General features: G+C 57.3%; 2 protein-coding genes across 5 annotated transcripts; both read left to right on the top strand.

The window, feature by feature from the left end:
• The first annotated feature begins 1,733 nt into the window (after positions 1-1,733).
• LOC138824807 (protein SEC13 homolog) lies at positions 1,734-13,612 on the top strand. 2 transcript variants are annotated; one of them, XM_070019106.1, is made up of 9 exons: positions 1,734-1,840; positions 4,276-4,320; positions 6,758-6,873; positions 8,527-8,678; positions 8,979-9,112; positions 10,536-10,669; positions 10,900-11,023; positions 12,014-12,160; positions 13,210-13,612. In XM_070019106.1, exons 1-9 carry the CDS (start codon positions 1,838-1,840, stop codon positions 13,321-13,323), a joined length of 969 nt encoding a protein of 322 aa, XP_069875207.1. In that variant the 5' UTR covers positions 1,734-1,837; the 3' UTR covers positions 13,324-13,612. The 2 variants fall into 2 exon arrangements, with proteins under 2 accessions (XP_069875207.1, XP_069875208.1); XM_070019107.1 differs by lacking the exons at positions 12,014-12,160; positions 13,210-13,612 and adding an exon at positions 11,265-11,852.
• A 4,502-nt stretch (positions 13,613-18,114) lies between these two features.
• LOC138824808 (appetite-regulating hormone-like) lies at positions 18,115-19,809 on the top strand. 3 transcript variants are annotated; one of them, XM_070019108.1, is made up of 4 exons: positions 18,115-18,223; positions 18,391-18,507; positions 19,207-19,315; positions 19,737-19,809. In XM_070019108.1, exons 1-4 carry the CDS (start codon positions 18,116-18,118, stop codon positions 19,754-19,756), a joined length of 354 nt encoding a protein of 117 aa, XP_069875209.1. In that variant the 5' UTR covers position 18,115; the 3' UTR covers positions 19,757-19,809. The 3 variants fall into 3 exon arrangements, with proteins under 3 accessions (XP_069875209.1, XP_069875210.1, XP_069875212.1); XM_070019109.1 differs by having other exon boundaries at positions 18,116-18,223; positions 18,394-18,507; XM_070019111.1 differs by lacking the exon at positions 18,391-18,507 and having other exon boundaries at positions 18,116-18,223.
• The last annotated feature ends 341 nt before the right edge of the window (positions 19,810-20,150 follow it).

The following is a 20,150-nucleotide window of genomic DNA, read 5'->3' as shown; positions in this document are numbered from 1 at the left end:
TGGGGTCCCCACACTGGCTAACTCTTACTTGCACATCTTTTATCACAGAGGAGCGAGGAGGCAATGCGGCTTCCACGAAGCTGCCAGGGCTCTGGGGGTGGGGGAGAGCTCTGGGACTGGAAAGTGACTGTGCTCTTATTGTACACTCTTTATTTCTCTGTATCTCTGGCTTGTGCTATTTGTAATGAATGGGATTTGTCTGCCTTTCAACACTATAACTGAGCAATAATAATAAACGCACACGTGGAAACGCAGGCACGGTACCCATCCCAAGACCTTTTTCCGAGAACAGCGGGGAATCCACCCTTGGTGGATTGAACTCAGCGAAGTCGAGTGTGTGGTTGGGAAAGGCACCTTGCCTCTGGAGGGTGGCAAGTTTAACAGCCGTGAGCCACGAACCCACCAGGGCTGGCTGAACATCTCAGAAAGGAAGGCTTGGGGCACGGGGGCTCAGGAGAAGGTCAGAGGCAGGTGGCCGGGAGGTAGAGGCACATGTGGGAAAAAGCTAAGAAAGACATGAATTTGGGGTCTGGAATAAAGGAGAGGGAGGGATGGGGAACTAGGACACTGCGGAGCAATGAGGCAGAGGGGAGGCTGGTGCCCTAGGAGTTTGACCTCTGCAAACCTGCACAGAGCAGGCACTGTGGAAAAGCAGCATGCGAGAGCCAGGCACCATTTTCAGCCTTGATCCAACACTTGGGAGTTCTGTGCACCCAATTCCAGGTCTTCTCACTGAATCTCAGCATCAGCTTTTAGAGACAGTACTACAGGGCAGGCCGTCCCTACTCTGAAAAATCAGTGGCCAAGGCAATGCCACAAGTACAAAACGTCACATCACTAACCTTTGCTGCCTACATGATTTTTTTTTTTTCCAATCCTGGGGCTTGAACTCTGGGCCCGGGCGCTGTCCCTGAGCCTCTCTGTGCCCAAGACTATCACTCTATCACTTGAGCCACAGCTCCACTACAGCTTTTTTTGCTGGTGCATTGGAAGTGAGATCCTCAAGGACCTTCCTGCCCAGTCTGGCTTCAAACCACGATCCTCAGATCTCAGCCTCCGAGGCGTGAGGCACTGGTGCCCGGCTCTCCGTTCCCTGAACACCCTTGTTTGCACCAGGAGATGCCTTTTATTCCAATTATGCCTTCCCTGTGTGCTCTGCTCATCTATCTAACATGCTCTCGGTCCTCGTTTTCCGCTGAAGGAAAATGATGGAAGTGACTTGACCTTGTCACCCTTAAGGTCAGAGGTTCTCCCAGGGGGCCCCGCGGCCTGCTCTGCTCTCCGCACCCCTCCTCCCGTCCCCCATCCTGAGCTGAGGTGGGAGCGAGGCCGGGGTGCGGCCTGAGGCCTGCCCTGGAGTGGGGAGTCCTAACGTCTCCACGGCGACCACCGCTCGCTGGGTTCCAGACCCCGGGCTCCGCGGAGCTGGCGGTGGCACGGGCGCGGGGAGGCGAGGGCGGCCGGCTCGCCAGAGCTTCGGGTTCCAAAGCCCCCGGACCGGGGTCGCCGTGGCAACAAAATCCCAACCCCGCGGGTCGGGCTGGGTCCGCGGCCGCTGGAGGGCGGGGCCTCACGGGGGCGTGTCCCTCCTCGGGGGCGTGCCTCTCCTCGGGGGGCGTGCCCTCCTCGGGGGGCGTGGTCTGTAATGGGCGGGCCTGTGAAGAAAGGGCGCGGCCTCGGGGAAGCCCGGAACCTTTGTGTGGGTCCGGTGTGCTGCTGCCCGGAAGCTCCGTAGCAACGGCGCGACGGAGAGCCAGCCCGGCACCGGAAGTGAGCCGTCCGGAGGCGCCGCCGGGAGCTGCCACGTCTGAAACCGGGAGTCGGCGCCACCGCAGCGATGGTGAGTGTTGGGAGACCGGCACGATGGGGACCCCGCGGTGAGGCCAGGCCCTGGCGGAGGCCATCCGGCGCCCCGCACCGCCCCGTCCCTGCGGCCCTCCCGGAGAGGGAGGCCGCGGAAGTGCCCGGGACGGCGGCCTCGCCGCGGCCGCCTCCGTCCCGCCGCCTCCCGCGCTGACTTCCTGGTACAGCGGGGGAAAGAGGCAGATGGAAGGGATCCTGCGTACGGCCCGCGTGCCGCTCACGCCGGCCTGCTGAGCGGCGCCGCCCCTGCTGCGGCCCTCCTTCCCCGAGCCCCACATGAGTGGGCACCCCGGGACCTGTGGGGAGACGAGCAGAGGGGGTGCCCGAGGACGGGCGCTGAGCGGTTTCTGATCTCCGTGGTATTCCCCGCGCTCTTCCTCGTTGAGCGAATGAATGGGAAGTCGGGGCTGGGCGTTCAATCCCTCTCCTGGCCTGTGCCCTGCTCCTCTTGTGCTCGATATTCTGCATCGACTCGTAATTTGTGAGATTCGGGAGGGGGAACTGTCTGTACTACTTACTAACAACGAGCAGACAATCTCCGGGTGCGCGGTAGGACATATGCTAAGGAATTTAAATCAGGACTGAGTGTTGAGAAGTGAGGCTCACTCAGGTGACAGTGTCAGAAGTACACACAGTTCTCTCCAGGTCCCTTCGGTGACCCATAAAACCACCTGTCAGGTGCCTGTGGTTCACACCTATAATCCTACTAATTCTGAGGATCATAGTTCAGAGCCATCCAAAACAGACAAATTAGAGAAACTCTTATCTCTTAGCTATCAAAAAGCCATGAGTGGGATGTGTGTCAAGTAGTACAGCAACAACCATGAACCAGAAAGCCAAGCAAAAGTGTGAGTCTATGAGTTCGTGTACCAGTACTGCAAGGGGAAAAAAAAAAAAAAGCAAATTCAAAGCTGGGAGCCAGTGACTCACACTTATAATTCTAGCCACGCAGGAGGCTGAGTTTAGGATCAAAGTTCAAAGCCAGAGGGAAGCAGGAATGTGTATGAAGCTCTTATCTTTAGTTAACTGGAAAGAAAAGGTATAAATGAATAAAATACAAAATCATTTCCCAGGTGGGCACTGGTGCCTCACACCTATAACCCTAGCTACTCAGGAGGATGAGCTGTAATGATCCAGGTTCATAGCCAGCCCAGGCAGAAAAGTCTGTGAAATTCTTATCTCTGATTAACTACCAAAAAAGCTGGAAGTAGGGTATAGCTCAAGTGGTAGAATGCTAACCTTGTGCAAAAAAAGCTTAAGGAAAAGGCCCAGGCCCTGAGTTCAAGCCCCAGGACTGGCACAATTTTTTTGGGGGGGGGTCCAGTTGTGGGGCCTGAACTCTGGGTCTGGGCACTGTCCCTCAGCTCTTCAGCTCAAGGCTAGCGCTCTACCACTTGAGCCACAGCGCCACTTCCGGCTTTTTGCTTATGTGGTGCTGAGGAATCGAACCCAGGGCCTCATGCATGCAAGGCAAGCACTCTACCACTGGGCCACCTTTCCAGCCCAAACTTTTTTTTTTTTTTTTTTTTTTTTTGTCGGTGGTGCTTGAACTCTGGGCTTGGGCGCTGGCCCTCAGCTTTTCAGCTCAAGGTGAGCACCCACAGCTTGAGCCACAACTCTACTTCTTGGCACAATTTTTTTATTTATTTTTTGGTCGGTCGTGGGGTTTGAACTCTGGACTTGAGTGCTGTCTCTGCACTCTTCAGCTCAAACACTCTACCACTTGAGCCACAGTGCCACTTCTGGTTTTCTAGTGTTTTTTATTGGAGATAAGAGTCTCACGGACTTTCCTGCCCGGGCTGGCTTTGAACCGCGATCCTCATATCTCAGCCTCCTGAACAGCTAGGATTACAGGCGTGAATCAGAATCATCGGTGCCCAGCTGGCACAATTTTTGTTGTTGTTATTGTTGTGGGGTTTGAACGCTGGGCATGGGTGCTGTCCCTGAGCTCTTCAGCTCAAGGCTAGTGCTCTACCACTTGAGCCACAGCGCCACTTCTGGTTTTCTGGTGGCTAATTGGAGATAAGAGTCTCAGCCTTCTGAGTCCTGGGATTACAGGTGTGTGCAAGCATTCCTGGCCCTGAAAAGTTGGACTTTGTAATGAGGATTTGTGCTAGGAAGGGTGAAGTGGGGGGGATGGGGAGAAATATCAGTTCCATATTGAAACCTTCTTTTTAGTCCTTTTTTCTAGCCCAGAATTTAAGAGAATAGTAGTTGAGTGAGGGGGGAAAAAAAGCAGGTTTTGTTCATTTATTCATTCAGTGAATAGTCAAATGGTCAGTTTCTTCTGTGTGGAAGGAATGAGGAAGGGAACAAATACACACCCTCAGGTTGAAGAACAATTGTGGCTGTAATGAGATGACTGCATTCTAACTCCTGTCAGATAATTTGCCACCTTGTCTTTGGTTCTAGGTGTCGGTAATTAACACTGTGGACACGTCCCATGAGGACATGATTGTAAGTATCTTTTCAGCCGTCCTGGGCTGTGTGTGTGGGCATTTCGTGACGCTTTCCTGTCGGGCATTTATGAGTCAGGCACAGCCCTGCAGTGCTTGCCAGTCATGCTGTAGCCTCAGGCATGCGGACACCGTCCCTGCCATCCTCCTCCGTTGGCGGAACTCTGACAGTGTCTGCGGTGGAACCTCAGGGGTTGTGTGTAGTTTAGGGCTCTTGGTCTTTGAGCACCACACTGAGCCTCGCGCTCTGGAACTGTGGCCAGGAGGACGAAGAGTTTCCTGTCATTTTTTTGTTGTTTTTTGGCCAGTCCTGGGGCTTGAGGCCAGAGCCTGGGTGCTGTCCCCAAGCCTCTTTGTGCTCAAGGCTAGCGCTCTACCATTTGAGCCACAGCGCCACTTCTGGCTTTTTCTGAGTAGTTTATTGGAGATAAGAGTCTCACAAGGACTTTTCTTCCCTGACTGGCTTTGAACCACCAACCTCGGATCTCAGCCTCCTGAGTAGCTAGGATTACAGGTGTGAGCCGCCAGCACTTAGTTCTTCCTATCACTTTTTAGTCCCATTGGGAAGAAAGTCAGCAGATGTTAGAGGGCAGCCACAGAGGAAGGCTGAGGCAGAGCTGTCTGGGACCAGTGCAGACAGCAGGCCAGAGCAGGCCTTTGAGCCTGCAGCCTAAGATGGCAGGGCTTTGGGGAATGTTAGAGTCCCTATCCAGAAAGGCTGCTCCAGCAGCCTCTGAGCACAGCCGGGTCAGGTGGCTCTAGTGTTGCACTCAGGGTTCCTGCCCTTACAACTTGTCCCCAGCAGGTATTTTTGAGTATCCAAGAAGCTCACCCGTTAGAGTGATCCCTGAATGGTCCTGCGGGGCAGAAGATAAGGTCTGAGTGTCCTTTTGAGAGCCAGCCTCAGTTTCTTCGTGGGAAAACTAGCGGACATGCTCTCTGCTTGCTGGTTAGAGTTTGAGGAACAGTTGAGACACACTGCAACTCCCCTAGAAGCAAATACAGTCAGGAGCCCATTAAAATAAAGAAACCCAGCCGGGCGCTGGTGGCTCAACGCCTGTAATCCTAGCTACTCAGGAGGCTGAGATCTGAGGATCGCGGTTCAAAGCCAACCCGGGCAGGAGAGACCGTGAGACTCCTATCTCCAATAAACCACCAGAAAACCGGAAGTGGCGCTGTAGCTCAAGTGGTAGAGCGCTCGCCTTGAGCTGAAGAGCTGAGGGACAGTGCCCAGGCCCAGAGTTTGAGCCCCACGGCCGACCAAAAAAAAAAGAAAAAAAAGAAACCCAATGGTGGCTCACGCCTGTCATCCTAGCTACTCAGGAGGCTGAGATCTGAGGATTGCAGTTCAAAGCCAGCCCGGTCCAAAGGCAGCCCAGGCAGGAAAATGTGTGAGATTCTTCTTTCCAGTTAACCAACAAAAAGAAGTGAATCTGTGGCTCAAGTGGTAGAGTGCTGGGCCTTGAGTTCAAGTCCCAGAGCAACATACACACAGATAAAGAAACTCAAGGTCAAAGGCTCACAGCAGATAAGCTGAGGAGATGGAGCGTTTAGATCTCAGGTACTCTCGCCCTTTTGCCCCACTCTGCTCTGCTCTGCTCTGCTCCGCTCTGCTCTGCTCTGGGACAAGGACTTTGGAGTCTATTGCCCTGCCAGCCTTGCAAGAAAGCAGGCGGCTGGAGGGTCAGAGGCGTCCTGGTAGGGAGGGGAGAGTGGAATGTCGAGGCAGTAGCTTCCTTTGAAAGGTAACAGTTGCTCCTGGGGACTGAAATCCCCAAGGAGGGATGACGGGGGGGGGGGGGGGGGGGGGGGGGAGTGGCATTTGTTGAAACACCAGCCAGCAGGAGGGAGGGGTAGAGAGGGGTAGAGCTGGGGCAGCAGACACCCAACCTCAAAGAACATGGTCCCTTGGTGACGCTCAGGGCTTTGCTCCCGTTGGTGGGAGTCAAGTTCTAGCAGCAATGTGCTCAAAGGATCCAGGGCCTCTGTGGAGAGGAGCCCTGTGTCTAGCCCACAGGGCACCCCCGACGACCTGCTGGCTCTCAGCATCAGCCTTGGCTTGTGGCTGGGCTGTCCCGGGGCATCTCCCACGGTAGCCTGCAGCGCCTGTCCCAAAGGAAGAGGGTGTCTAGGTCAGCTTCCCCCTCCCAACCTCCCCCTCCCCATGCCCCTCGGCGGGATCGGAAGGCGCCTGTGCAGGGCTTGACAGAGTCCACTGGGGACGCGGCTCGAGTGTGGAGTGCTTGCCTAGCAAGTGCTAGGCCCCCCCGAGTCTAGCCCCAGTACAGCCACAAAGAGAGGAAATGGTTTAACTAGGAAGACAGTGGCTGGCAGAGGCTGCCACGCTCCCTTCTTGCCTGGTGGTGATGTTTCATTGAGACTGATCTCCACACCGGGCCCCGCCCGCAGGCGCCTCCCACGCTGTCCTCTCTTTGCAGCACGACGCCCAGATGGACTACTATGGCACCCGCCTGGCCACCTGCTCCTCTGACAGGTCCGTCAAGATCTTTGATGTGCGCAACGGAGGGCAGATTCTCATCGCCGACCTCCGAGGGTAGGTGGGGGCGGGGCTCCGGGAGGCGAGGGAAGAATGGATGTGTCCGTGCCAGCCTCCCTGCGCCTGCAGCAGCAGTGTGGCTCACCGCATGGGCGGAGCCAGGTGTGAGCACCAGCTCTGCCACCCGGTCCACTAGAAGACAGTGCGGCAGGGCAGGTAGCTGTGCTCGGCCGCAGCAGGGCTAGTCTGCCTCCCTCCTGGGGAGCAGGACCGTCAGGCTGGGCGCCACAGCCCACTGTACTCACCAGAGGTGAGCGCTCCCGTGAGTCCCGTCCCGCCCGTGCCTGGCAGGCGTTTGCGGATGTTCAGTTCTCCCTTGTCCCTACCAAGGCAGGCGCTGAGGGGCCCTGGCTCGGCTGCACGGCCACTTCTCCCCCTCCCCAGCCCGCAGCGATTCACTGAGCTGAGGCTTGTAACCCGGCTTGCACGGTATCCAAGGGCTTCCTGGGCAGATTGAGCAGTGGGGGAGCCGCGGCGGGGAGAGCTCTGGCGTGCGTTCTCTGGGTAGCATCTCCTCGAGCCACAGCTTTGTAGTGCCTCTCGCTTTGTCACACACAGAAGTGATGGGAATTTTCATCTTAGATGAGTTGTTCCGCTGTCTCAGAATATTGATACGCGGAATGTTGAACCGCATCAGAACTTTGAAATTGCCCGAGGTAGTAAGACCTGCCGCCCAAGTTCATCGCTTCCTGCCATCGCCTCTTTATACATTGTTTCTTAACATTTGGATACATTTCGAGATAGTGGGATTTTCGCAAGCCTCCTTCACAGAAGGATTCCCGAAAGGGCAGGCTGCACAGGTGCAAAGCTAGGTGTGATGGTGCGTGCGCATGGTCCCAGCACTCTGAAGGCAGAGACGGGCGGGTTGTGAAGTCTGAGCCAGCCTGGCTTACACAGGGAGACCCTGTCTCAAAACAAAGGAGGAATCCGGGTAGTTGCTCAGAATTAAAGAAAACAAAGGAAGTCTCTCTGTTGGGACAGTGGGTCTGAAAGGCGCCTTATGTGTCCGTCGGTGTCTGTGCTCAGAGCTGCTCAGAGCTGCCAGGTGAGGTTAGCTGCCTGCACGGTGAGGCTGAGCCTTGAGCTCAGAGGACGCGAGCTAGCCCCGGGATGACACGCACGCCAGCACGCATGACCACACCACCAGTTAAGCTGCCGGTGATGGGAAGGCGCTCCCCTCCCTGCCAGAGCTGCTTCACAGAGTATGGACTGAGGACTGGCCCATGTGCGTGAACAAGGCCAGGGAGAGGCGCAGGCCATACCTTATGAGAGGCAGTGGGGATGGCACTGGAAAACCGGGCTGCCTCCTGTGGAGGAGGGCCTCTGGGAAGCGGGTGTTCACTGAGCATGCGGGGCAGGCCGCCTGGTGTGCTCCGGTGCGGCGCCGGCGGGCACAGGCTGCGCCCGCTGCACCCGAGCAAGCAGCCTTCCTGCCTAGCAGGCACAGGGAGCCCAAAGGCCATGAGTGCGGGTGGCCTGACCAGCCAGTGCCAGCCAGCAAGAGCTGCGCGTCCTGTGGCTCTCCTTTTGAAATTCTTGGGCAGACATTGCAGCAGCCTGCCAAGGAGACCGTTCATTTCTGCCCTACACAGTGCCTGGCAGGGTAGGCGCCCCAGCCCTCTGAGCCGACCCCGACCCCCTCCCTTGCAGGCACGAGGGCCCAGTGTGGCAGGTGGCCTGGGCTCACCCCATGTACGGCAGCGTCCTGGCGTCCTGCTCCTACGACCGCAGGGTCATCGTCTGGAAAGAGGAGAATGGCACGTGGGAGAAGACCCACGAGCACGCCGGACACGACTCGTCAGGTACAGCGGGTGGGCGGGCGCGCCGCGGGCCTCCGGTGGGAAGGGCCTCCGTCCTGGCCCGGCCGAAGCCTCCACTGCTGCCCACGGGTTCCTTCACCTCCGTCACAGCCTTCAGTCTCAGGCTGTCCTCCCTCCCACTGGGATTTTAGTAAGGGAAATGTGATCACATGATTAGTGGGTTATTTCCATGTCCGTAACTGACAGAATGCCCACTGCCCAGTCCTGGGGTTGTTAGGGGAAGTTTGTGAAGCCGTGAGCAGGAAGGAATGTCTGCTCACTGCGCCCCTCCGCTCCCCGCAGTGAACTCTGTGTGCTGGGCCCCCCATGACTATGGCCTGATCCTGGCCTGCGGAAGCTCGGACGGGGCCATCTCCCTGCTGACCTACGCTGGGGAAGGCCAGTGGGAAGTGAAGAAGATCAGCAATGCCCATACCGTAAGCCCGGCCGCCTCTCGTGGGGGGCCGTGCGGGACGCGCGTCTGCTTGGCTCCCTAGAGGGGGCAGGGCTGCGTCCGGCTGGGTGGTGGGCTGCAGAGGACTGGGCGCCGGCACGCCTCTTTGGTCTGAAGGAGGGCAGCAGGGGCCACCTCAACCCTGGATGCCATGGGGACCCCCAGGACAGAGCAGGGTCGCAGAAAGCATCGTTGAGCTTGAGTCCCCGTCTTCCTAGGCCCTGGACTTCAAGGCTGAAAACAAATCTCCAAGGCATCATGGTTCGAGGGAGCTCACGCTTCCTCGTACCTTGTGTGCGTCCTGGAATTTTCCACAGCTCTGTCTCTGACAGCTGGCCCAGCTGCGGTGCCGTGTCAGCCCATTCTCTTTGCTGGCAGCAGGTTGTGAACATATATGTTACATTGACCCAGGATCTGATGGGGGGGGGTTATACAGAAGAGCATGCCCGCAGAAAGACATGCCTGCATGCGTGTGGTGGCCTGTAGCCACTTCTTTCAGATAGGCCTCAGTGTGCAGAAGCTTCTGTCTGTCACAGAACACACGTTTTTACGTAGGGTCACCAGTGCTTCCTCGGTGAGAGCGGCTGCTGAGCAGTAGGGCCTGTTGCTTTGTAACAGACGTGGACGCATCTGCCAGGACCTGCGCTGGCCTGGAATCAACCCAGAAAAATGCACATTTTTCTCGTTAGCACATGGACATCTTTATTTATTTAATTTATTTCGTCTTTTCTTTTTTGGTACTGGGGATTGAACCCAGGACATTGCACTTTCTAGACAAGCGCTTTGCCACTGGGCTACATCCCAGCTCTATTTTTTAAAGTCCAGCAGTTTTACTGGAGTAGCGTGCTGTCTCTCTGTCTCTCTCTCTGTCTGTCTCTCTTTCTCTCTCTCTCACACACACACACGCACTTTTTTTTTTCAATGGCACTAGGGATTGAATTCTGGACCTCACATTGTTTGGCTTCTGATTGTTCCAAGTGTTTTGACTGTTTTTCGCTCGCGTCATCTGATTCACCTCTGGCTTACTGTATTTGCTGTATTCTGTGTGTTCCGTGTAGGATGGCCTTGAATGACTTCTGGAGCAGCCTGGTGGTCATGCGTTCCTTAGAGAGTGCGCATGCCTCCTCCTGGCATCTGCTCTTGGTGGGCAGTTGCTTGCTTTCAGGACTTGAACTACATCATTCTGTGCCTTCCTGGCCTTTAGGTTTCTGAGGGGAAATCCATTGTTAGTCTAATGAATCACCTTTGAACCCACTTTAATGCACGCTGTAGAGAAGGCAGTGCGTTCGTTCCCCTTGAGGGGACTTAGGTGGTCATCACACCGGCCACCTGACAGGACCCGGTCATGCGCACGGTGGCCTTGGTCTGCACGGGACGGCAGTGGCACCGCACCTCCCTCTCCGCAGATCGGCTGCAATGCCGTCAGCTGGGCCCCTGCGGTCATCCCTGGGAGCCTCATAGACCAGCCATCGGGCCAGAAGCCCAGTTACATCAAGCGGTTTGCCTCGGGCGGCTGTGACAACCTCATCAAGCTGTGGAGGTGAGCGGCCGGGCGGGCTTCCGGGGACATGGCACCCGCCACAGTGCACAAGAAGGGGCGCTGTCCTCCCCCGCCGCTGCCCCTCGGGACAGCCCCTCACCTCTCCTCGGGCGCCTCTACCACCAGCCATTTGCTATGGGTGCTGCGGAGACAGCGTTTCCTAGGGGAAATGAACAGTGGAGTCTGGGTGCACGGCCGTACTCCACTGTCCCTCTGTCCTTCCCCTGTAGGGAAGAGGAGGATGGCCAGTGGAAGGAGGAGCAGAAGCTGGAGGCCCACAGTGACTGGGTTCGAGACGTGGCCTGGGCTCCCTCCATCGGCCTGCCCACCAGCACCATCGCCAGCTGCTCCCAGGTCAGCCCCGGCCCCGGGGAGCCCCGGCCACCCTGCCGTGGGCCGGGGGGAGGCGCGCTGCAGGCGGAGGGCGGGCAGTGGCCCTGGGGACCCTCGGGGGTGGGGGGTGGGGGTGAGGAGCATGGGGAACCAGGCTGTGGTGAAGCCGGGCACCCGTGGTTTGACACCAGGGAGGGAAAATGATGCCAAGAGGGCCAGGCTCAGCCCAGATTTCCTCCCGTGGCGGTGCTGTGTGTTGTAGGCGCGGAGCAGCGCCTCCTCCAGACACGGCACAAGTGGAAGGCAAGGCCGAGATTGGGGCATGAGTCGCGCAGCACCAGCCAGGCCTCTGGTAGTTGCACTGAGCTCTAACGTTCAAAGGAAGCCAGGTGCCAGTAGCTTACACCCGTCATCCTAGCTGCTCGGGAGGCCGAACTCCGAGGACTAAGGATTGAAGCTGGTCCAGGCAGGAAAGGCTGTGGAGCCCTTTTTATTTTTTTGCTAGTCCTGGGGCTCGAACTCCGGGCCTGGGCACTGTCCCTGAGCTCCTTCTGCTCAAGGCCAGCACTCTACCACTTCACCACACCACTTCAGGCCTTTTCTGTGTCTGTGGTGCTGAGGAATCGAACCCAGGGCCTCATGCATGTGAGGCAAGCGCTCCACACTGAGCCACCTTCCCAGCGCCCTGTGTCACTCATCTCCAGTCAGACCCCAGAAAGCCAGAAGTGGAGCTGTGATTGGAGCGCGAGAGTGCCAGCCGTAAGGGAGAAAGCTCAGCTCAAGCCCCAGTGCAGGCACAAACACTCCAAAAGGGGTTTGCCTTTTTCCGCTTGTCCATCCTAAGCCAGGTTTGGTTCGGAGGCAGCGGAGGGGAGGGCGGGGGGTTCGGGGAAGCCAAGCAAGGGAGGGAGCCAAGGACCTGGGAGACCCTGGCCCGCCATGAGGCAGGCGGGGTGTCCTGGGTGCCCCGCTTTGCTGCGTCACCCACCCGCCCGAGGCCTCTGCCCCCAGGACGGCCGGGTGTTCATCTGGACCTGCGACGACGCCTCGGGCAACATGTGGTCGCCCAAGCTGCTGCACAAGTTCAGCGACGTGGTGTGGCATGTGAGCTGGTCCATCACTGCCAACATCCTGGCCGTCTCGGGCGGCGACAACAAGGTACAGTGCCCTGGGGCGGGGTGGCCAGACCTGCCGCAGGCATGTCTCGGGGGGGGGGGGGGGGGGAGGGCCCGGCTGAGCATGTCTCCATTGCCTCATTGTCGCAGCCCGGGGGCGCTGCGTCCCTGAGCACTGGAGGGCGGCTCAGGCCACGTGAGGCCCGGCTCTGCTCTGCATTCGTCCCGCTCACCACCCAGCACCTTCAGGGTGCTGTTCGAAGCCTACACAGGCCGGAGGGCAGTGAGGCGAAAGTGTGGGACTCGTGGCTGCTGCCAAGAGCAGCAAGCACGCGCCGGGGCCTTTCTGAGCACTGTCCCACGTGTAACGGATCTGCACGCCAGACACGCTCCATCCCATTAAGCATCTGCCTGTGCATCTGAGCTCACAAACGCCTCTCCTTTGTGACTGAGGGACTGCACTTAGCATGGTGCTGTAATTCCTTCCTTCCTTCCCTCCTTCATTTCTTCCTTCCCTCCTTGCTTCCTTCCTTCCTTCCTTCCTTTCCTGCTTCCTTGCTTGCTCTTCTTCCTCTTTCTCCCGGGCTAATACGAGGTTCTCGTGGGCTGCACTCCCTTGTCATGGAGATGGCGGGCAGTTGCTTAGTGGGACAGATCTCCGGCTTTGCAGACTGATTTTGGGAGGATGGCACTGGGGTACTCGGGCCAGGGGCCACCACCCGCTCCCTCTGACCCCCTCTTTTCAGGGGCTTTCCATTTTCTTAGTTACAGACTCTCCAGAGACAAAGCTTTCCCTTCTTACCACTTCTGCAGTAACTTTTGGTGTGGAAGGAATGGGCCCTGGAGCCTGAGTGGGCACGATAATGGTCCCCACACCCCGCACACAGCCCCCACATGTGTCATGGCAGCTCTTGAGTCTGGCTGGCACCGTTCCCATACCCGCATCTCCATGCCCCGTCCCTTCGTGACCACTTCGGCCAGGCCCAGCGCTGCTCTGCCGCGGGCCTCTGCCTAGTAGTTCCGGGTGGGCGGAGGCCGGACGGCGGGGACCAGGGGCAGGTGGGGACCTGGACCTTGTGCACTGACTTGCAGGTGACGTTGTGGAAAGAGTCAGTGGACGGACAGTGGGTGTGCATCAGTGATGTCAACAAGGGCCAGGGGTCCGTGTCGGCTTCGGTCACAGAGGGCCAGCAGAATGAGCAGTGACCCCGGGCTGGTGCTGCCACCCGCAGCTCCAGGACCTCCGCCACCTGGGAGAAGAGCCACCGACTCCACCCAGACGCCCTGCCCAGGAGTAACCACATGCCACCACAGACGGCGCCTGCCTCAACCCGATTCCACGGGTGAGCGCATTTGTCTTAGGAAGAGGAAACTACAAATGACTTAATCTATTATTTTAAAATATTTTTTGGCCATTTTTATGTGTCTTTGGGTTTAAGCATTATTGGGGGGCGGGAAGCTGTTTCCAAAATAAATAAAATCATATTGCTTATAATCCTTCCTGCATTGTCCAAATACACCATAAAGAAGCCTGGGCAGCCGGACGCCGGCGGCTCACGCCTGTCATTCTAACTACCCAGGAGGCTGAGATCTGAGGATTGCGATTCAGAGCCAGCCTGGGCAGGAGAAGCAATGAGACGCTTATCTCCAGCTAACCACCTAAAATCCAGCAGTGGTGCTATGCCTCGAAGTAGTAGAGTGCTAGCCTTGAGCACAAATGCTGCCAGTGCCCAGGCCCAGAGTGCACAACAACAGAAGCCTGGTTGGATTGGACGTGAGTTCTTCCAGCTCCGCCCTGAACAGCAGGACTGCGCTTGCACCCCTATGCACTGGGGACGCCCCAGAGAACAGGTGTGGGTGAGCTACGGGTGCCACAGTTGGGAGTTCACCTGCTCCTTGGCCTGCCAGGAAAGAGCATCCTGGGTCCAAGATGGCGAGCCTCGCTTCACCCACCCCTTCCTGCTCCACCTCATTCGCGCCATGCAGCAGGGGTCCCCAGCTCCCTGAGGAGGCCTGCCTAGGAATCAGGAAAGCTGGTGCTGCAGTCCTGACCCGCTCCCTGGCCCCCAAGGTCTGTGTGCCCACCACAGACCCCGGCCCTCCTGGCAGTGACGCAGGGCAATGCGAACGCCAAACGTGGACACCCAGGAGCTTGCCGAAGCGCGCACCCATGTCCTCACTCTGCTGACCATTATTGCTCAGCAGCAGAACCTGGTTTCTGAAATGAGCACAATATGTAAGATAGGAGACAGCGGCAGGACGATTGAAAGTTCTAGGCCAGCACTGGTTATATAGCAAGGCCCTGTTTCAGAAGAACCAAAAAACCTGTAACTAAGATCCGAGGAACATGGTTCAAAGCCAACCCTGGCAGAAAAGTCTGTGGGACTCATCACCAATACGCTACTCAGAAAAAGCCAGAAGCAGTGCTGTGTCTCAAGTGGTAGAGCGTAGCCTTGAACACAAAGAGACTCAGGGACAGTGCATAGGCCCTGACTTTCAGGCCCCAAGACTAGCACCAAAAAATGTTGGAAAGGCATTGATCAAGATGTACTGTGCTCACAAATTGACATGTTGAATTAAACTTTCTTTGTGCAACTGAAGAGTAATTTTTTTTTTTTTTTTTTTTTTTTTGTCGGTCGTGGGGCTTGAACTCTGGGTCTGGGCGCTGTCCCTCAGCTCTTCAGCTCAAGGCGAGCGCTCTACCACTTGAGCTACAGCGCCACTTCCGGTTTTCTGGTGGTTTATTGGAGACAGGAGTCTCACGGTCTCTCCTGCCCGGGCTGGCTTTGAACCGAGATCCTCAGATCTCAGCCTCCTGAGTAGCTAGGATTACAGGCGTGAGCCACCAGCGCCCGGCTGAGAGTAATTTTTTTTTAAAGACCCGGAAATGACTAGTAGATAAGAACCTTCAAACCAGCTCTTCCACATGAAGAAGGTAAAGGACAGACATAGTGAGGGAGGACGCAGGTAATATCAGACACCGCAGGAAGGAAGGTCAGGCAATTTGAAGACTGCTAGAAACCACAGGGAGAAAATGGGTCAGGCAACTGTAACCTGTGGGACAGTCTCAAGTAATCTAAACTAAATTCTGAGGGGATGAGGAGGAGGAAAAGACAGAAAAAATACTTGAAACAATAGTCAAACTTCTTTCCATATGCGATTAAAACTAACTTACAGATCAAAGATAATCAGAGCCCCAGGAGTACACAGAAATCTCAAAATCGGGCTGGGAAGGGAGCTCAGTGGTAGAGCGCTTGCCTTGCATGCCTGAGGCCCTGGGTTCGATTCCTCAGCACCACATAAGCAAAAAAAAGCCAGAAGTGGCACTGTGGCTCAAGTGGTAGAGCACTAGCCTTGAGCTGAAGAGCTGAGGGACAGCGCCCAGACCCAGAGTTCAGGCCCACGACCGGACCCAAAAAAAAAAAAAACCATAATCATATTACTAGAATAAGTCAACAAAAAGGCAGACATTACAGAAAAGAAGGCAGCCACTTTTCTTGGTAGAATGCCTGCCTAATAAGTACAAGGCCCTGAATTCAAGCCCCGGACACACACACACACACACACACACACACACACACACACACACACACACACACACACACACACACACACACACACACACACACACACACACACACACACACACACACACACACACACACACACACACATTATGGGTGGGGGGAAAGTACTGAAAGAACTGTCAGGATAAGCCAGGCGCCGGTGGCTCACGCCTGTAATCCTAGCTACTCAGGAGGCTGAGATCTGAGGAAGGATTGCAGATCAGAGCTAGACCAGGGATGCAAGTCCATGAGACATTTTTATCTCCAATTAACTACCAGAAAACCAAAGTGGCTCAAAGTGGTAGAGGCTAGCTGTGAGCAAGAGAGCTCAGGGCTGGTGCCCAGACCCCAAGTTCAAGCCCTGGGACCAACACCAAAGAAACACAAAAGCCAACAACAGTACAGTTTCAGAGGCTTGGCAGGCTGTTAAGGCAGGACGTCATGCTGGGAGCAGGGATAAAGGAAGCCTGCTCACCTGGTGGCATTGTGGCTGAGAATGTAGCTTAGTGGCAGAATGTATTAATATCAGATTTTTTAAAACTAGAATTGTCATCAAAAGGGCATATAAAAGCATTGATTCATCAGGAAGATATAATCCTAAAAACGCACCCTAAAACAGCTTTTAATAGATAAAACAGAAATAGAACTAAAGCCCCAGGAAGCTCTGGAGAAAGAACAGCGGTGGATCCATCCTCTGGAATTGCCAGACTGGCCTCGGGCATTACCCAGATCCAAAAGAGCTCCCCCAAGTCCTATCACCCCAAACTCCTAGCTGGGGTTTGTGTACATTACTCAACCAGCCTGCCAGGCACTCTATGGGCGACACCACGGCAGGCTGCTGGGTGGACTGTGGTATGTGTGCAGTAAGGGGGTCCCCTCCTGGCAACCTTGCTGCTCCCATCCTGACAACCTTGCTGTTGCCAAGATAACGCAGCATGGTGGCGATGGCCTGTGTTTGCTTGCCGTGGCTCTATCTAAGATCAACATGGCAAGTCCAGCCTCAGGGGGATGTGGGGTGTCAGGAAGAGGCGCTCGTGACTGAGCAGGTAGCTGGTTGTCATGGCTAGAGAATTCCTGTTTGTGGAGCTTCAGGGATGGGGGTAGAGCAAGCCCCCAGGTCTTCTCTGTGGGTTCTGGGTTTCTTCACCAACTCTACCTCCAGCCCCTCCACCTCAGGGCCTAAAATTGTCAAAGCCCAAGTGGGGGGGGGGGTTGGGGATGTCTGTGCGCGTGTGTGTGCACACATGCTAGCTCTAGAGCTTGAACCCAGGCCTTCGCAGTCCCTGAGATGTTTTTGCTTAAGACTAACTACCACGTGAGCCAGAGCTTCACTTCTGGCTTTTTTTTGGGGGGGAGGGGGGTAGTTCACTGAAGATAAGAATCTCAGAGACTTTCCTGCCTTTGCTGGCTTTAAACCGCAATCCTCCGATCTCAGACTCCTGAGTAGCTGGATCACACACATGAGCCACCGGCACCTGGTTAGAGACATCTTGCACAGACAGCCCAGAAAGTAACTTAAGTGCAACCCCTGGCTGAAGCCCCTTCACCCGCCTCCTTGGTGGCCCTGGCGCTCCTGGGAGAGGAACGCAGGAGCTGGTTCCAGTGGGCAAGGTGGCATGAAGGCTGGCCAGCCCAGTCCGTGGACACCAGTGGTGCATCAGACCAGACAAGGCCCTGGGGCTGTCCTGGTGAGAGACCAGGAGAAGGAGAGAGCCAGGACCACTGCACAGCAAGGCCAGGCTGCATCTGGGAGCCACCCTGCCCTCCCCTCGCCCAGGGCCAGCCCCCCTTCCACGGCTAATGCACAGCTGGAGCGAGTCCCCGTCCCAGGCCCACCCAGCCATGCCTCGAGGTGCCTGACCTCTACTGTGGATTTTTAGTTCCCAAGGAATGCGACTCCGCTGTGGAAAGCAGGCCACCCCCAAGACGGGATTTCTAGATGAAAACAAACAGCAGCCTTTCTATATAAGGACCAGCCAGGCCCTGGGCCCCACATCTGCCAGGAATCCCAGGTAGGCAGGCAGTGTGCGTGTGCGTGTGTGTACATGTACGTCGATAGGTTTAGCCTCACTTCTCTGGGCCTCAGCAGGCCCATCTGAGCAGAGGGTCATGGAGCCTCAGGCCTGGCTGCACCAGTCAAAACTGGCTTCGCTTCGGGAGCGCTGACCCTGCTGCTTCAGCTTCCTAATCTCATTAAAAAGTGTGGTGGAGCCCCCAGGGCATGGGACAAGGGACTCAGGCCAGAGGGCAGGGGGAAGAGGCTGGGTGAGCTGGAGACCTGGGTGGGGAAGCCTCCAGCACAGTCTAGAAGAGAGCACCCGGCCTGGACCCTCTCCGGCCTCCGTTCTTCCCCCTGGGGCTGGGCTCTCAGGCCACTGCCCGGAGATCCTCTCTCTAAGGGCCATCTGTCCCCGCTGCCAGCCAGGGCCGACATGCTCTCTGCAGGGACCGTGTGCAGCCTGCTGCTTCTCAGCGTGCTCTGGGTGGACGTGGCCATGGCAGGCTCCAGCTTCCTGAGCCCCGAGCACCAGAAAGCCCAGGTGAGCCCAAGCCATCTGCCTCCCTACCTCTCAGCACCAGCCGCGGGCTCTGCAGCAGCAGCCTGCCCTGCCTCCGGCCTTCTCTCGGCAAAGGCCTCCAGCTGACTCCATTCTGCTCCCAGCAGAGATGGGCCCAGCTCCCTAAAGAGAACCTCTGTCCTTCCTAGCAGAGAAAGGACTCCAAGAAGCCACCCAGCAAGCTGCAGCCCCGGGCTCTGGAAGGCGGGCTCGGGTCAGAGAACAGGGGGCCGGAGGAAGGCGCAGAGGACGAGCTGGAGGTCCGGGTGGGTACTACAGGGCGTGTCTAGGGGAGAGGGCGGGAGAAGGTGCTTCCAAGCTACTACTAGCACCTCATAGACGAGCGTGCGCGGGGCTTGGCCACACGGACTGGGCCGAAGGCGCCAGGTGGTGCAAAGAAACAGGCAGGAAGGGCAGCTTGGTTTCCTGAGGGGCTGTGAAGGCCTGGGCTGGTGGAGTGCTTGGAGACAGAGCCACTGAGGACATGGCCACAGTTCAGTCTCTTGCCCCAAAGACTATGGGGTGCTTTCCCATCTCCCCAAAGCTATGAGCTCCATCCAACAGACCACCCAGACCCCCAAGAAACAGGGACAAAGGGAAAAGGGAAGAAGGCTGGCACAGAAGGCTCCTGGCAGGTCAGGCCTGTGTGCCAGGGCTGGGCACACACCGCCCCAAACCACCCTGCCGGGGCCAGAAACTGATCCCTGGTGGTATTTGCTTTCCACAATTCCAAAAAGGCAAGAGCTGGGCTCCGCAGCTTTAGCATCCCCTCGGGAGGATGCGGCGGGGACCGAGGCAGCGAGCATCCCTGCTGACTCCACCTGTGGCGCCTGCGGGGCCAGAGGCCTCGGTCCTGGCTCCTCAGGAGACAGAATCCAGGCCGCGTCGGGCCGGGGGTGTTTGGAGCGGGGCAGGTGCGATGCTCACGCGTCCCGGGCCTCGTGCCCTCCACGCCCTCTTTCTAGTTCAACGCTCCCTTTGATGTGGGCATCAAGCTATCAGGAGCACAGTACCAACACCATGGCCGGGCCCTGGGGAAGTTTCTTCAGGACATCCTCTGGGAGGAGGCCAGAGGTGAGTCCTTGTGTGTGTGTGTGTGGGGGGGGGGGGGGGTGCGCACGGAATCCAGGTTCCCAGGTTCATCGTCGTCCCATGAAAATCCAAACGGGAGCTGAGCCTGCTGGTGACTTCTCCCAACCCCCACTGCCAGAAAGAGCCTGCCGCTGCTCACCTCCTCCCCCCGCTGCTCACCTCCTCTCCCTTCTCGCCGCCTCCCGCTTCTCACCGCCTCCCTCACAGCCTCCCGCTTCTCGCCGCCTCCCGCCTCTCGCAGCCTCTCCCTTCTCAAGCCTCTGCCTTCTCACCGCCTCCCGCTTCTCTCCTCCGCCCGGCTGTAGAAGGCGCCAGCAGGCCGGCTCTGCGCAGGCGCGCGCACGCACGCACGCACGCGGGCGCGGGCGGTGGGGCGGAGCGGACTCGGCTGCTTGTCTTTCAGAGGCCCCAGCAGATGAGTGACGCCTGCGCAACGCGCCGCCACTGTTTCCCAGGAGGTGTGGACGGCCACCGCCACGCCACGCCACGCCACGCCACGCCACGCCCCCGCCCAGTGCCCTTTGCTAGCTTACAAATAAATGTTCAGACTGGAAGCCAAAGCTTCAAAGTGGGAGTTTATTTCACCAAGAGGAAATGTTCACATTTTACTTAAAAGCAAGTTTAAAAAGTGGGGGAGAAAACAATCCTGGCTATGGTCACGGGAGAGACGCAGCAGGCCAGGTGTGCAGGCTCCCCGGAGCAGCGGCCTCCCGAGGCCCGCGGAGGCCAGGCGCACAGGAGGGCGCGGCACCCACGCCGCACCGCCACCGTGCGGACCGGACCGAGCACCGCCGGGCGGGGTAACCCCGGGGACTTG

The sequence above is a fragment of the Dipodomys merriami genome, unplaced genomic scaffold (genome assembly GCF_024711535.1).
Source record: "Dipodomys merriami isolate MVZ:Mamm:240054 unplaced genomic scaffold, mDipMer1.0.p SCAF_13, whole genome shotgun sequence".
Lineage (NCBI taxonomy): Eukaryota > Metazoa > Chordata > Mammalia > Rodentia > Heteromyidae > Dipodomys > Dipodomys merriami.
This window is presented reverse-complemented; position numbering and strand designations above follow the sequence as displayed.

Bases quoted from the DNA above. Each gene is read 5' to 3' on its own strand.
- LOC138824807 (XM_070019106.1), top strand. The intron at 6,874-8,526 runs GTAGGTGGGGGC...CCTCCCTTGCAG, and splicing joins CTCATCGCCGACCTCCGAGG to GCACGAGGGCCCAGTGTGGC. The intron at 10,670-10,899 runs GTGAGCGGCCGG...CTTCCCCTGTAG, and splicing joins AACCTCATCAAGCTGTGGAG to GGAAGAGGAGGATGGCCAGT.
- LOC138824808 (XM_070019108.1), top strand. From the start codon at position 18,116: ATGCTCTCTGCAGGGACCGTGTGCAGCCTGCTGCTTCTCAGCGTGCTC. The intron at 18,224-18,390 runs GTGAGCCCAAGC...TGTCCTTCCTAG, and splicing joins CCGAGCACCAGAAAGCCCAG to CAGAGAAAGGACTCCAAGAA. The intron at 19,316-19,736 runs GTGAGTCCTTGT...CTTGTCTTTCAG, and splicing joins CCTCTGGGAGGAGGCCAGAG to AGGCCCCAGCAGATGAGTGA.